The 13,098-nt window shown below is 34.8% G+C and overlaps 1 protein-coding gene across 1 annotated transcript in view; it reads right to left on the bottom strand.

The window, feature by feature from the left end:
- BMPR1A (bone morphogenetic protein receptor type 1A) overlaps positions 1-13,098 on the bottom strand; it is a 47,807-nt gene continuing 34,709 nt past the window's right edge. Inside the window, exons 5-12 of the mRNA XM_009272513.2 lie at positions 12,558-12,657; positions 11,316-11,415; positions 10,249-10,393; positions 9,301-9,493; positions 8,614-8,911; positions 7,662-7,837; positions 6,177-6,307; positions 1-4,866 (exon numbers count right to left, since the gene is read on the bottom strand). Of these exons, the coding sequence (XP_009270788.1) occupies positions 4,741-4,866; positions 6,177-6,307; positions 7,662-7,837; positions 8,614-8,911; positions 9,301-9,493; positions 10,249-10,393; positions 11,316-11,415; positions 12,558-12,657 (1,269 nt within the window). The 3' untranslated portion in view covers positions 1-4,740. The remainder of the gene's footprint in view (positions 4,867-6,176; positions 6,308-7,661; positions 7,838-8,613; positions 8,912-9,300; positions 9,494-10,248; positions 10,394-11,315; positions 11,416-12,557; positions 12,658-13,098) is intronic.

Raw genomic sequence — 13,098 nt, 5'->3', positions numbered from 1 at the left:
AAAGTAGGGAATTATTTAGTTACAGTATTATGATTTCCAAGTCATTACATTTTTAAGGCAAAATCTTATAGTAACAAAACACATAACTAATGTGTACTAAAATAAGGTTATTTACTTAAAAATGATACATTGGACATAATCTGTGTACAGAACAAGCAATTCATGGTAAACTCAATAAGGCACCTTCTAAAGCAGATGCTGTACAAAATACATTAGTGTGTTACATTTTTAAAGGAGTATTCTACACTTCTGGCATATAACACACACAAGAGTGTGACCATTTGTCTTGTTCCACTCTTCTTTCATATTTTATTTACATCTTCTCTAGGTTAACTACAATGTTATTTATTTTTCTTGTATACAATATAGTACATTTCATTTTGGGCATGGCATGTCAGAGCACAAATGTCACTACCTGATGTGGGCTTCTATAATTGCATTCAAAGGTAAAATATTACAAAGCAACAATTACATGAGATTTGTTCAAAAATTGGAAGTAATGTGCACTCCACTTCTGCTATACCAACCAAGGCTAATACACCGTGGCTGCATAAAGGACTGTATCGTGCAACATTGCCAGCCATTTTTAGACATCACCCCTATTTGGAATAAAGATTGTGGGCGCCGGATAAAGACTTTTGACTTCAGAGGCGCTGTCAGAAGAATGAGGAAGTGCTAAATCATTCTAATATTTGACAGAAGATGAGCACGTAACTTCCCTTTAAAAATATCTGCAATAGCCAAAGAATGTTTTTTAACTTAGTATCTTTGCTTTTCAAACATTTTAGACCCTTAAAATACAGTCTGAAGGTAGAGTACATGAAACGTATCCAACTGATTTGTTTTATAAACACATTCAAATGGTCATGTAGATCAAGATCTAAAATTTGATTCTAGACTACTACAGAGGTAACTTAAAATATTAATTTTACATTTTATTCAATACCTCAAAATAGACTAATTAAGAAAATAATTGGGGAAAAGTGATGAATATTGGGAAAACTGTCAGTTTCTTGAGTAAAACTCAGGAAAAATTACACATTGAGTAAAACTCGGAATAAACTCAAAATGTAAGCCTACATTTTTCTGTAGGAGTATCACGTTTCTTGTGGAATTTACAAGTTAACCAGGAACATGGAAACTTTCCTTTCAGTTGCTGTAACAGTAAGAATTATATAAGTGACTCAAATTATTTTCCAACTAACTGAAATCACATGGAGCAGGTCATATAAATAAAAAAAAAAATCCCTCCGTATGTGAGTGTTTAAGAACTTCCAAGGCACAGTCTTGATACTCCCCAAGATATTTTCCACAGTTCTGATTTTTATATTTTAAAAAAAGAATTAAAACCACATTTGCCAGTTTTGGGGGCTTTTTTTTTTTGGACTGTCAGATTGTCTTAAAATTTTGAGCAACAAAATGAGATTAATCACACTCTAACAGAAGAATCCTACTACCTTCCCTGACCTTAAAGGCTTCTGAACCTTACAGTTTTGCATAAAGCAACAACTTAGCTTTAGAATCTGCACTAAGTGTGCTTAATTATGTAAAAATTAATGGGCTAGCTTTGAGCAAAGTTTTTTTTTTCCAAGTGATTGCTAAAATATCTGTATAGACATACTTAGGCTCCAAACAGTGAATGACTGCATGGAATGTAGATATGTGCTCAAGTGCTTTATGCAACCAGGTCCTTTAGCAATAACATTTTTTTGGAATATCAGGGAATCAAGGAATGCTAAAGACCTAGGAGCTCCTGTTCAGGACAATGACAACTGCATATCCATGGTATCTTTGAGTATGAACCTAGTAACTGAAGTGCTGAAAAATTAAGGTTAAGCTTAAGGGGAAAAGATTTTTTCTCTCTCAAAGATCATCTTTGCAGCAGTCAGCTCACTTCTGTGTTTAAGTGAATGTGTATATCCATTCAGGTCTTAAGATGTCTACCAAAGATCACCATCCTATTGCCTTGCAAATGCCTAAACAATGGAGGAGAAAATAAGTGAATAATTAAAAACTATTGAAATTCACACTTCCAGCAATGGCTTCCTGAAGACTTGGGAAAAATGAATTTAAAAATTCACAAAAGAAGTTTACAGCTAATAATACTGTGTCTACTTCTAAAAGAAATAAAATATATTCTAAATAGTAATGGGTGAATTTAAATAGCCCTCCATGCTCTGAAATTTTAAGCTAGCAGGGAACTTACATAAACATTTTTTCTTCTTATTGATAATAATCCAAGAGAAGGAAAAAAAGCTTATCCCTTAATTTTTTTGGCTCATACCAAATATTTTCCAACTACCTGTGCAAAAATTATGCGCGAAGACATGATTAACAATTTCAAACTCATCATATATTTCTTGGCAATGGACGGAGAAATGTTCTTTTAAAAAGCCCTTTTTCATGAGGATTGTGGCACAGTATCATATATCTCTTGCTGTTTTCAAATAAGTTAAAATCATAGTTGACACACCTATGAACTTTTCAGCCAGAATACATATTAATACTTAAAGGCATTACTGAACAAAAGTAATGACTTTATTTAAAAAAAAAAAAGAGTCCCTCGAAATAGCTAGTTTTCTATAAAATATGTAGAACTGTTAAATAAAGTCTGTACATCACAATAGAAAATAAAAATACTGCGATCTTTTGCCTGACCATTTACATTATGTGAACTACAGAATTAGAACAAAAAAATAACGTTAGAAGGTTGTAATTGTTCACAAATCACATTAGTTCTGCATTACATTGTTTTCTATCAGTTGTATTTGCAAGGGAAATTTAAAGGCATATTAAAACAATCTCCATGTACATATTTTAAGACAACAAATAATCTGGCATAAATCAATCTGAAGTTTTAACATTTTTTCATCAATTTTAATATTATTCCTAACTTTTTTCTTCAAATCTCGACTATGGCGTGTGTGTGTGTGTGTGCATGTATCTAATTGTACACACGTACCTAGGACTAGGTGGGTTTTTTTACTGAAGCACAAAACACACTGTATAAATAACTTCCCTTTTTAAAGTTATCTAGAACAAGATTTACAGTACAAAGTTATAGGCACTTAAATTATCAAATAGGTTCAATGGTTCCAATACTGTGTGTTCATTCTTCTGATGACTGACACATTTGAAGCTTCAACTTGCTTTATGGTACTATTTTCTAACTTCAAAGTAGAAGTGCCAAAGGAGTTATAAATCAGTAATTCTGCCTTACAGTAACCTCATGGAGGGGTTCTGGTTTTTAACCAACTTGTCTGGATCAGTGAAGAAAAGGAGGGAACTACAGTTTCCTGTGCACGCCAAATAGTTGGCACAATAGGACCAAATTTTGCAATTATGTTAACTTACTTTATCTTCATGAATTACCTTTCAATCACATTCCTCCCAAATGTGCCTAACTAGAACTTAAAACACCCACTGATTTACCTTGTCTCAAATCTTGAATTTTGTAACTGTCCACTAAGTGGCCCACAGACGTGGCCTCCTGCATTTACATCAGGGCAACCCAGCTCAAAACGTTCTGCACGTTGTGGATCTTATCTTCAAGAGTTCACATACTTGGTTCTCCTGGTCTTGACCTTTACTGGATTCTCTAACCTTCTGAGTGCCCGGCCTGCGCTTCCTGCCTTCCCTCTTTTGTGTCTGTAAATTAGACTCGTTCTCAAGCCTTTCAAAACTCATCTTCTGCCTAGTTTTTTGTCAAATGATGAAAAAGCGTGCTCCTACAGCTGACTGATTCCCTCCTGTATGGAAAGAAGTTCAGAGCATGACAGACACCTACCAGTGAGTCTCAATAAAGTAGAAAGGCAAAACACATCATCAATGGTCTTTCTATTAAGATGTAAAGTATTCTACAGCAAAAATGCTGGTTGCATGTGGCATTGTGAAAAATATGCCAAATTTCATAGTCATCCAATTATGGAGCCCACTAGACTGTAAGTGAGGTGACCAAGGCAGTCTATACCTCTAAGAGAGACTGTTTCAAGCTCTCTACAGACTCAGGTAGGCATTCCTTAATTTATTAATGGTTCACATTTTTGCAGTTCTCCTTGTGACCAAGACAAGAATAGAAATAAAATTAAAACTGAAATTCTGGAAGATAACTTAATGGCAAGGAGTAAATTCTGTAGCAAATCTGATTGTGGAGCCACAAAATGCATGGAGCCCTGACCATAAAACTTTGTTCATTTAAATGGTTTCTTAGCTATTCCAAATGACAGCAAAATAATCCTGGCACACACATAAAGGCATAAGGAATTGTTAAACTGAGTAGTATCACAAACAGATTCATAACATACAGGCTGTTTCACAAAAACTTGGTATGGATTGACTAGGTTTTATCAGGTAGAAGGCAAAAAAAAGCTTATATTCTCCATCTCTGTTGAATCCATATAGCTTGTTAGGCTTTCACAGAAAGCACTGTAATCTGAACATTCAATTCAGTACCCAGAGTTTTACTGGAGACTCACTAAGTATGACTGAAGTCTCAATGCAGCTCAAACAAAACCAAAATGTGTATTTTATCAAGGCTGTCCATATACGTAGCATGTAGTATATAGAGGCTCTCAGTATCACAGTCTATGAAGTACTGAAAGGTTTGATTAGCAGCCTGTAGAAGTGTGCTGAGAAAATATACTGAATCTCAGTTATTTCCTCTTTCCACATAGGTCTCACCCATGTTTGAGTGAAAAGATCTAGGAGTCCAGCTTTGCTCTCCAACGTCAATTTACTATGTCAAATCTTTACGTCTTGTGATTCCACCATCTTGGCAAGTGTCTTCTTGATCCTCAAGGCAGTGAGCCTTGAGGCAGGATTATGAGCCCAGCATTCAGACATTAATTTCAATATTGCTCTTAAACACTGTAAAATAAAAAACAAAGGAACAGTATTGTAACTGACAGACCCGACAGGTGTATAATTTTGGTTTGCTGTCAAGCCCAAATTATAGAACTCTTAAGTCCAAATGTGCAACTTACATTTTCTGCAAAATTGCTGATAGAGAACTATTATAAACAGATCAACTAAAAAAAACCCACAAAAACAAAAAAACCAAACCAAACAACCACGTCCCAATCCTTCTTTTTCCTCCCCTTCACTGCCAAGTATTACAGTAGCTGGAACTAACTGAAGTGTTTCTTTAGTTTCACAAAGATGCATTACCAGAACTTATCATTACAACTCAAGAACAGCAGTAAAAACCAGTAGCAATAAGCAGAAAAATTTCCATATATATAGCAGAAAAACTGTAGAGAACTTTTTCACTGAAAATGAAGACGTGACAAAAGTTCTTTCAGCAGTCAAAAAATACTATGGAAAAAACTGGGAATTCCTAAAAGAAATCAAGGATTTGGGAAAGAACAGATATGGCATATCTAGCTTGCTATGTGAAATAGTTACGTCTTATTTACTGTGTTCAAGCTGTGGCCCTTTAAAAACACATTTAAATTTAATATTTTAGTTACATTCCAGGGCAAGCCATGATATACCAGTAAAAGAGAAAAAAAAGAAAAAAGATGAAATCTACAAACACAAAGAAATCGCTTCACATTCCATGAAATACCTTATGCAACAAACCAATATGCTATATACATTAAGACTAATAAAACCAATTAAAAACTCATTTAAATTTTAGCTCCAATCAAAACTGAAAAATATTCCACTATCTAAAAAGATCTCAAAGTAGTATTCGTACACTTGGATGCTGCTTAAGGGTATCTTCCCCTTAGATCACTGAAAAGATACATTAAAAATATGGTATTCTGAGTTGATTTCAAACATACCTTTCTCCTATTGTTGCTGTGAAGTTTTCAAAATACCAGAATGTCTGAATGTAGTCCCTATTTTACAATGTTTTAGTATTTATTAAAAAAGATCTCAAAGTAGTATTCGTACACTTGGATGCTGCTTAAGGGTATCTTCCCCTTAGATCACTGAAAAGATACATTAAAAATATGGTATTCTGAGTTGATTTCAAACATACCTTTCTCCTATTGTTGCTGTGAAGTTTTCAAAATACCAGAATGTCTGAATGTAGTCCCTATTTTACAATGTTTTAGTATTTATTAAACTAAAATACCCTTCCATATTAACGAACAAACTGAACTATTTTTCCTTTCAGCATACTCTATTAACGAACAAATTGAACTAATTTTTCCTTTCAGCATACTCACTTCATCACTATTCCATCTATTTGATACTACTGGGCGTAGGCGTTTGACACACACCACTTCTCTCATGTCCTCATAGGATGGATCATTTGGCACCATGTCATAATATGGCAACTGATACTCCTCAACAATACCTGTAGATAATTGTGAAAGATCAAGAACCATTAAAAAAAAATAATAAATCTATATATCTACTCTGAGATTTCCGTAGCCAGGAGCAAAAGTTAACTCAATTTTGTGCCAAGGCAAACCCACCACACTGTTATACTGTGATAAAAATCCAAGAATTTCACTATGACAATCAGGCATTTACCAGAACAGCTCCAATATTATGAATATTAAGTTTAATAGCTACAATAATTCCTTGCAGTCTCTTTGACATTGATACCCAACGTAGAATTTGACATCATCTAATCCACCACATGCTACAAAGAAACAGGGAGAAAGCGTAAGATAGAAGAAAAGAATACAAATAAAGATCTATAAAGTCACAAAAGAAGAGTGAAAGAAAAGGAAGGACGAGTCACAAAAATATGTGTAAGGAGAAAATTGAATGACACCAGAAATGCAAGAAAGTATAATAAAAGAATAATATCTTATCAATTACATTTTAAAAGTTTTATTAACAGAACAGGGGTGAAATACATCTGCATCCCACTATTTCTCCCAGACCAGGCAACTCTGCTTTTTGAGCAAGGAAAAAAAGCCCGAGATGCTTAATTGTAACAATCAAAAAGGTTTAGTTCAGTGATTTTCAAGCTGTACTCTGGACAGACTGTTATTACTGCTTTTAAAGAATGCAAGCCTGTTGATATAGCAGGCTTGTTATATTATTTGCTGGAGAAGTATTGGTAAAGTGAGACAAGGGGCCTGGTAGATTTTATACAAAATATTTAAAAGTTTACCTCCCGTGACGCAGCGCCGGGCCATTTCCCAGATGATCAGCCCAAAACTGTAGATGTCAGCCATGATGTATGGTTGGAAATGGTTTTTATTCAGGCTTTCATCTAGGACCTCTGGAGCCATGTAACGTTTTGTTCCCACTCTAGTATTCAAGGGAACGTCAACTTCATTTGTGTCACTGTATGAAAATATTAGGAAGTTCGTGAATTGTGGAATATTACAAGACATGGTATGAAATCCTGTATGATGCAATCACTACACTGCAAAGCTCCCATTTACAAATTAAATTCTTTTCTTTCCCTTTCAATACTACACTTACAATACATTATACCTCCCTGAAAAAGGTTATCTAGAAAAATGGTAGTAAGTATGGAAGTTGACAGGTTACTGCATCTTTTGCAAGACATTGAAAACATATGAAAAAATTGAATTAAAAACCACTATAAAGATGAGTATATTTGGCAACAACTCAGAAAATTATTTGCAAAGGCTTATGCTTTCTTTCAGGCTGTATTGTAGCAAAAGACAATTCTCTGGCTCTGTTGAACTTAAAAAAATTAAAGAAAAAGTTCAATAATAGTTTACCTCCCGTGACGCAGCGCCGGGCCATTTCCCAGATGATCAGCCCAAAACTGTAGATGTCAGCCATGATGTATGGTTGGAAATGGTTTTTATTCAGGCTTTCATCTAGGACCTCTGGAGCCATGTAACGTTTTGTTCCCACTCTAGTATTCAAGGGAACGTCAACTTCATTTGTGTCACTGTATGAAAATATTAGGAAGTTCGTGAATTGTGGAATATTACAAGACATGGTATGAAATCCTGTATGATGCAATCACTACACTGCAAAGCTCCCATTTACAAATTAAATTCTTTTCTTTCCCTTTCAATACTACACTTACAATACATTATACCTCCCTGAAAAAGGTTATCTAGAAAAATGGTAGTAAGTATGGAAGTTGACAGGTTACTGCATCTTTTGCAAGACATTGAAAACATATGAAAAAATTGAATTAAAAACCACTATAAAGATGAGTATATTTGGCAACAACTCAGAAAATTATTTGCAAAGGCTTATGCTTTCTTTCAGGCTGTATTGTAGCAAAAGACAATTCTCTGGCTCTGTTGAACTTAAAAAAATTAAAGAAAAAGTATTCAATAATACTCTTATAGTAGTACTTTTTCAATTAAGTTTCAACTCCGTTAACACTGTTCAAATTTTCTATGAGATAATGTATAATGAAACTACATGATAGCAATTACTATGAAAGGCCAGTTTTGAATAACGAATGAATTAGTCTCCTCTTCCTTTCCTCTACAAAACTATTTTTATTTTCCACAGCAAGAGTCTTTTCTTTGTTCTCTTAACAACCTATTTTCATCTCGATGCAATCAAAGGAAGAAGAGCATTTTACTCTCAAAACTGAAAAAAAATGAAAGCATGCAATCAAATGACTCCAACTTCCTTTTAAATTGGACATCTGGCACATTAAAAAAAAAAAAAAGTTTTCCCATTACAGAGGATTTGTTCATCTACCTGTTAAACTTGACTGCAAGACCCAAGTCAGCAATGCAGCAGGTTCCATTTTTCTTTATCAAGATGTTTTTACTCTTCAGGTCCCTGTGTGCTATAGCAGGCTTGCCTTGTGTCCCATAAATTTCTGTGTGTAGGTGGCACAGACCACATGCAGCAGAATACGCCAGTTTGAGGAGAGCCCTGTTGTCTAGCGTAGTGCATTTCAGAAAATCATACAATGATCCATTTTCATGATAATCTGTAATCAAGTACAGCTGTGTCCAGGAGCCAGTGCCTTTAATATCTGCAGCTATGAAACCTATGAAATATATAAACAAAGTTACAATTTATTTGTACATGATTTTTTTATGCAACAGGTTTAGTAAGAATTCCTAAAGCTGTATTGTCTTGGACTGTATCAGAAGATACCTGTTCCCGTTATGAAAACTAATAATGTAAAAGCTCAAATTTCAACTATACATGAGGTTACCATTCCAGTCCTCCAGCAAAGATATTGCAGACATGTTTCCAACCAAGAGCAGCAAGATTCTACCCTTTTAATAACATTTTATTAGCATACATTAAGGGACACCCATCTGGTTATTCCATAGAAGCCACCATATACCCCTCAAGCCACCCACTAAGAACTTCTCCTCCTTCACCCTCACACAAGCCCTCCAGTAGCCAAACAATGTACTGCTTCCTTACCAAGGATGTTTTCATGACGCATTAAAACAGTTTGGTAAATCTCTGTTTCTCGGAACCAACTGGCTTCTTCTGTGGTGAAAAACACTTTCACTGCGACTTTTTCACCCCTCCATTTGCCCATCCATACTTCACCATATCGTCCTTTTCCAACTTGCCTCACCATCTGAATTTGTTTGGCAATAGTGCGCTGAACCTAGGGAAGAAAAAAAAAAAATTAAAAAAAAAAAAAAAAGAGGGGAAGGTGGAGGAGGGAAACCCAGGAATTAACCAAAAGCACCTGGACAACCTGCTTCTCAAGCTTGCATTGCTTTGAATTTTGATCCTATTGTAAAATTTGCTCTATATTATTTTCCACTATTCCCATTTCAAACTCATTATTGCTGCCTCCAAGGAAGAACTGTATAACAAACCACAAAAGATTAAATCAGCTCAACTTCTTATTTAATTCAGATGCATTCTCTTGCATTCTATGTGTTTCTATTTTATAAATAGTCATCTGTCTCACTGGCTAATTTTTATGCAAGTATTATATAGGATGGTGAATCAAAAATTATGAACAACTATCAGCCAATAAAAAGCAAATCTATTTTATCCGACAGTGGACCATAAGAAAAAAAAAAATCTTTGAGTTCGCTCAATTCGATACTTGTATTATCTATTCATTGCATTTTTATCTTAATGTCTCTGGGCTCTAATTTTTCTTTAGATTTTGCTGATGCCAACAGATTTCCTAACATATAATCTAATTTTGCACTTCATTTTAGTTAATTATGTGAAGATGGGCTTTCGTACATGTTTAGTTTGTACTGTATCTTTCACAGTAATTGCATATAAAATAATTAACATACTATATGGATAAACTGCTTTGCTCTAGGCATTAGGTACAAACCAAACTTTGTATTTGATGGAGAGAAGTTCAGTGAAGAAAAATCTTAGTTTATGATTTACCAACAACGGTAGTCCTGATCCACTCCCAGAACTCTGTGACTGGTCAATAAGGTCTTTTAATGACTCCCCAGCTGGAATAAATGCTTCATCTTGTTCCAGGTCACGATTATAACAGTGCCTCTTTGCCATTGACTTACAGTAATGCCTGCAAAAGTAACAGGAGAAGTTAAGCTGAACTCCAAAACACTCTTCAAAATACGTAGTAAATTGAGCTAGGAAAAAAGCTATTTAAATGTACACGTTTTTGTAAAAGAAAACAAATAATCAGATTTTACTGTACTATTTTTTTCAGAAATGTAACTTACACTGTTTTTTAATATTCAGAAGTTGTTGTAATGCATGTAGAGGCACGTCAGTTTATTACGAGTCAGGTGGAAAACCAGCATTTTTAATACTCCGCTCACAGCCAGTGTTACTAGTATAACACCACTGGTTTTGGTTTAAACTAACAGACTGAACTTTGAACCATGGCAGATGAGGCTGACACATGCATATTTCTGCTGAAACTGCTAGAACAATGATGATCTCCAGCACAGGGCTGGAGCTGACAGAAGCAGGCATAGTCTCTTAAACAGCACATGCATGAATTGCCAGAGCTCAGCTGGTCAATTATTTAGTTTTGAAACACAGCAGAAAAAGGAAAAGTTATAAAACACATCCTTGTCGCTTTAGGTTTGCAAAAGCACTTTACAAAGGTAAATCTCAGAAGTAGATGGAATTTAACTATCAAAAGTGACTGAAGATCCAAAAACATAAAAAGCATTAAGATATTCCTGTTTACTGGATGCTATAGCATCAAAGTCATATGTAGCTTAGAAAACTGTAAACACTGTAGCCAGAGGAAAGGATCAAATTCAATTAAATTCTATGCTGTGAACATTTCATTTTATCTAGCAATGCAAACTGCTATCCACAGAAATGTGAAATTAAATTACAACAGTTTCACTTCCAATCTATTTTTGTCAGAAATACGTAAGATTAACTGAGTACATTTACAAAGTAACTGTTCTGTTTACACTCATTTGAGAAATTAAAAACCTTGCCAATAAAGAAACCACTTTGCTTACTTGTAACAAAAGCAGCTAAATAAGATGATCATGACAATTATGCAGACTGCCATAGAAATCAACACTGCCATCCAACGAATGCTGCCATCAAAAAGTCCATCTATTTTAAGAAAAAAAAAAAAGTAAAGTTTCCAAAGTCTATTAATTAAACATCTACTGTCAACAGTTTATTTAGGTATGATATTTTCATATACTGTGTATATGAATGTGCACAAACTGAAACACAGGAGGTTTTGTCTGAACATCAGGAAATACTTCTTTACTGTGAGGGCGATCAAGCACTGGCACAGGTTGCCCCAGGAAGCTGTGGAGTCTCCCTCCTTGGAGATATTCAAAAGCCGTCTGGACACGGTCCTGTGTAACTGGCTCTAGGTGGTCCTGCTTAAGCAGGGGTGTTGGACCAGATGACCTCCAGAGGTCCTGTCCAACCCTCAGCCAGTCTGTGATTCTGTGACAGTATGTGGAGCCACTTGCAAAACGTCAGAAAGGAGCAAGACAGCTGAGGCATATAAAATATCAGTTCATATGAAATTACATAAAATTCATAGTGTTTTAGTATCCAAGTAAGTATTTACACCAGAAAAGCAGAGATAATTTCATTTGGATGACAACAACAAAAAAAAAGGATTTAACTTGAGATTTTGGAGTTTTAGGTTTTGGTTGACTCTTGTTAGTTTGTTCTTAGAAATAGAAATGAAGAATTTACAGCAGTAAGATTCTGAGAAGATATTAAGCAACAGTCAAACCAGTATGACTTGTCTAGCAATGAATAAGTGCATGAAAATATAAACTATTTTCACTGGGAACAACAGAAAGAAGAAAATGAATTTACAGCAGATAACAGTTAACAATGTCAGAATACTTTTTTTAAGATACATTCATCATGGCAAAAGCACAACAGAGATTAAGAAAACCATTTTAAAAAGAAAAGAGAACAGGCTGTGGAAACAGAATAAAAACAGATCAAAAGATCACATGCAGATCAAAATATGAGTAAGAGAATAAAAATACCATGAGTGACTGATGGATGAAAAGATTAACTTGGAAGTGGCAGAAAAGGAAAACTGGAAATAGAGTATGAAGTGTAGTACAGAGCTTCATATCAAAATTACTTAGTAAGGAAAAAACAGATCTGTCCAATACTGTAATTACATGTTCTCCTTATTTTTACCTGTTGATCAGGAACAACAGCATCCACATAGCATTTATTAGTAGCAGTGTGAACATCTAGGAGCTGTTTACCTGTACTGTCAAGTGGTGGTAAAGTTGGTTGTAAATCCTGATTGCAGAAATCAGTCCGACAGCACTCAATTGTTCGACGTAACTGTGCTTTAGGTGAGTCCTGTTGAAGGAGAATTGAACAAACATTCAGATTTTGAAGTGATCAGCTAGGACAGAGACAGGTGATGCTACTGATACAACACTGCACAGACAAAAGTTTAAGCTATTTTATTTAAAAAAAAACAGTTCAACCTCACCATTTAATGTATGAGACAACTTCACAGTGGCAGACAAACATCAAATATCTTTGGGTGCATACATTCTATGTTCACTTTTTTTTTTCATGGAACTTTTTCACTTGGTACACAGAAACAGATGGTCCCTACTTAAGTTGCTTTTTCATACATTGCAAAATTTTTAAGCTTGGTCAAAAGCAGTTAATCGTATGTTAAATAAATACTGCTCTTAAGTCAACAGTGCTTCCAAAAAGCAGTGCTACTGACAGCTACATTATATAGAAACTCAAGTCCTAGAGATTTAAAATTGAGTATCCAAAACAGTG

Source organism: Aptenodytes forsteri, unplaced genomic scaffold (assembly GCF_000699145.1).
Source record: "Aptenodytes forsteri isolate BGI_AS27 unplaced genomic scaffold, ASM69914v1 Scaffold106, whole genome shotgun sequence".
Classification (NCBI taxonomy): domain Eukaryota; kingdom Metazoa; phylum Chordata; class Aves; order Sphenisciformes; family Spheniscidae; genus Aptenodytes; species Aptenodytes forsteri.
Note: the sequence above shows the minus strand (reverse complement) of the source record. Positions and strands in the feature narration are given on the sequence as shown.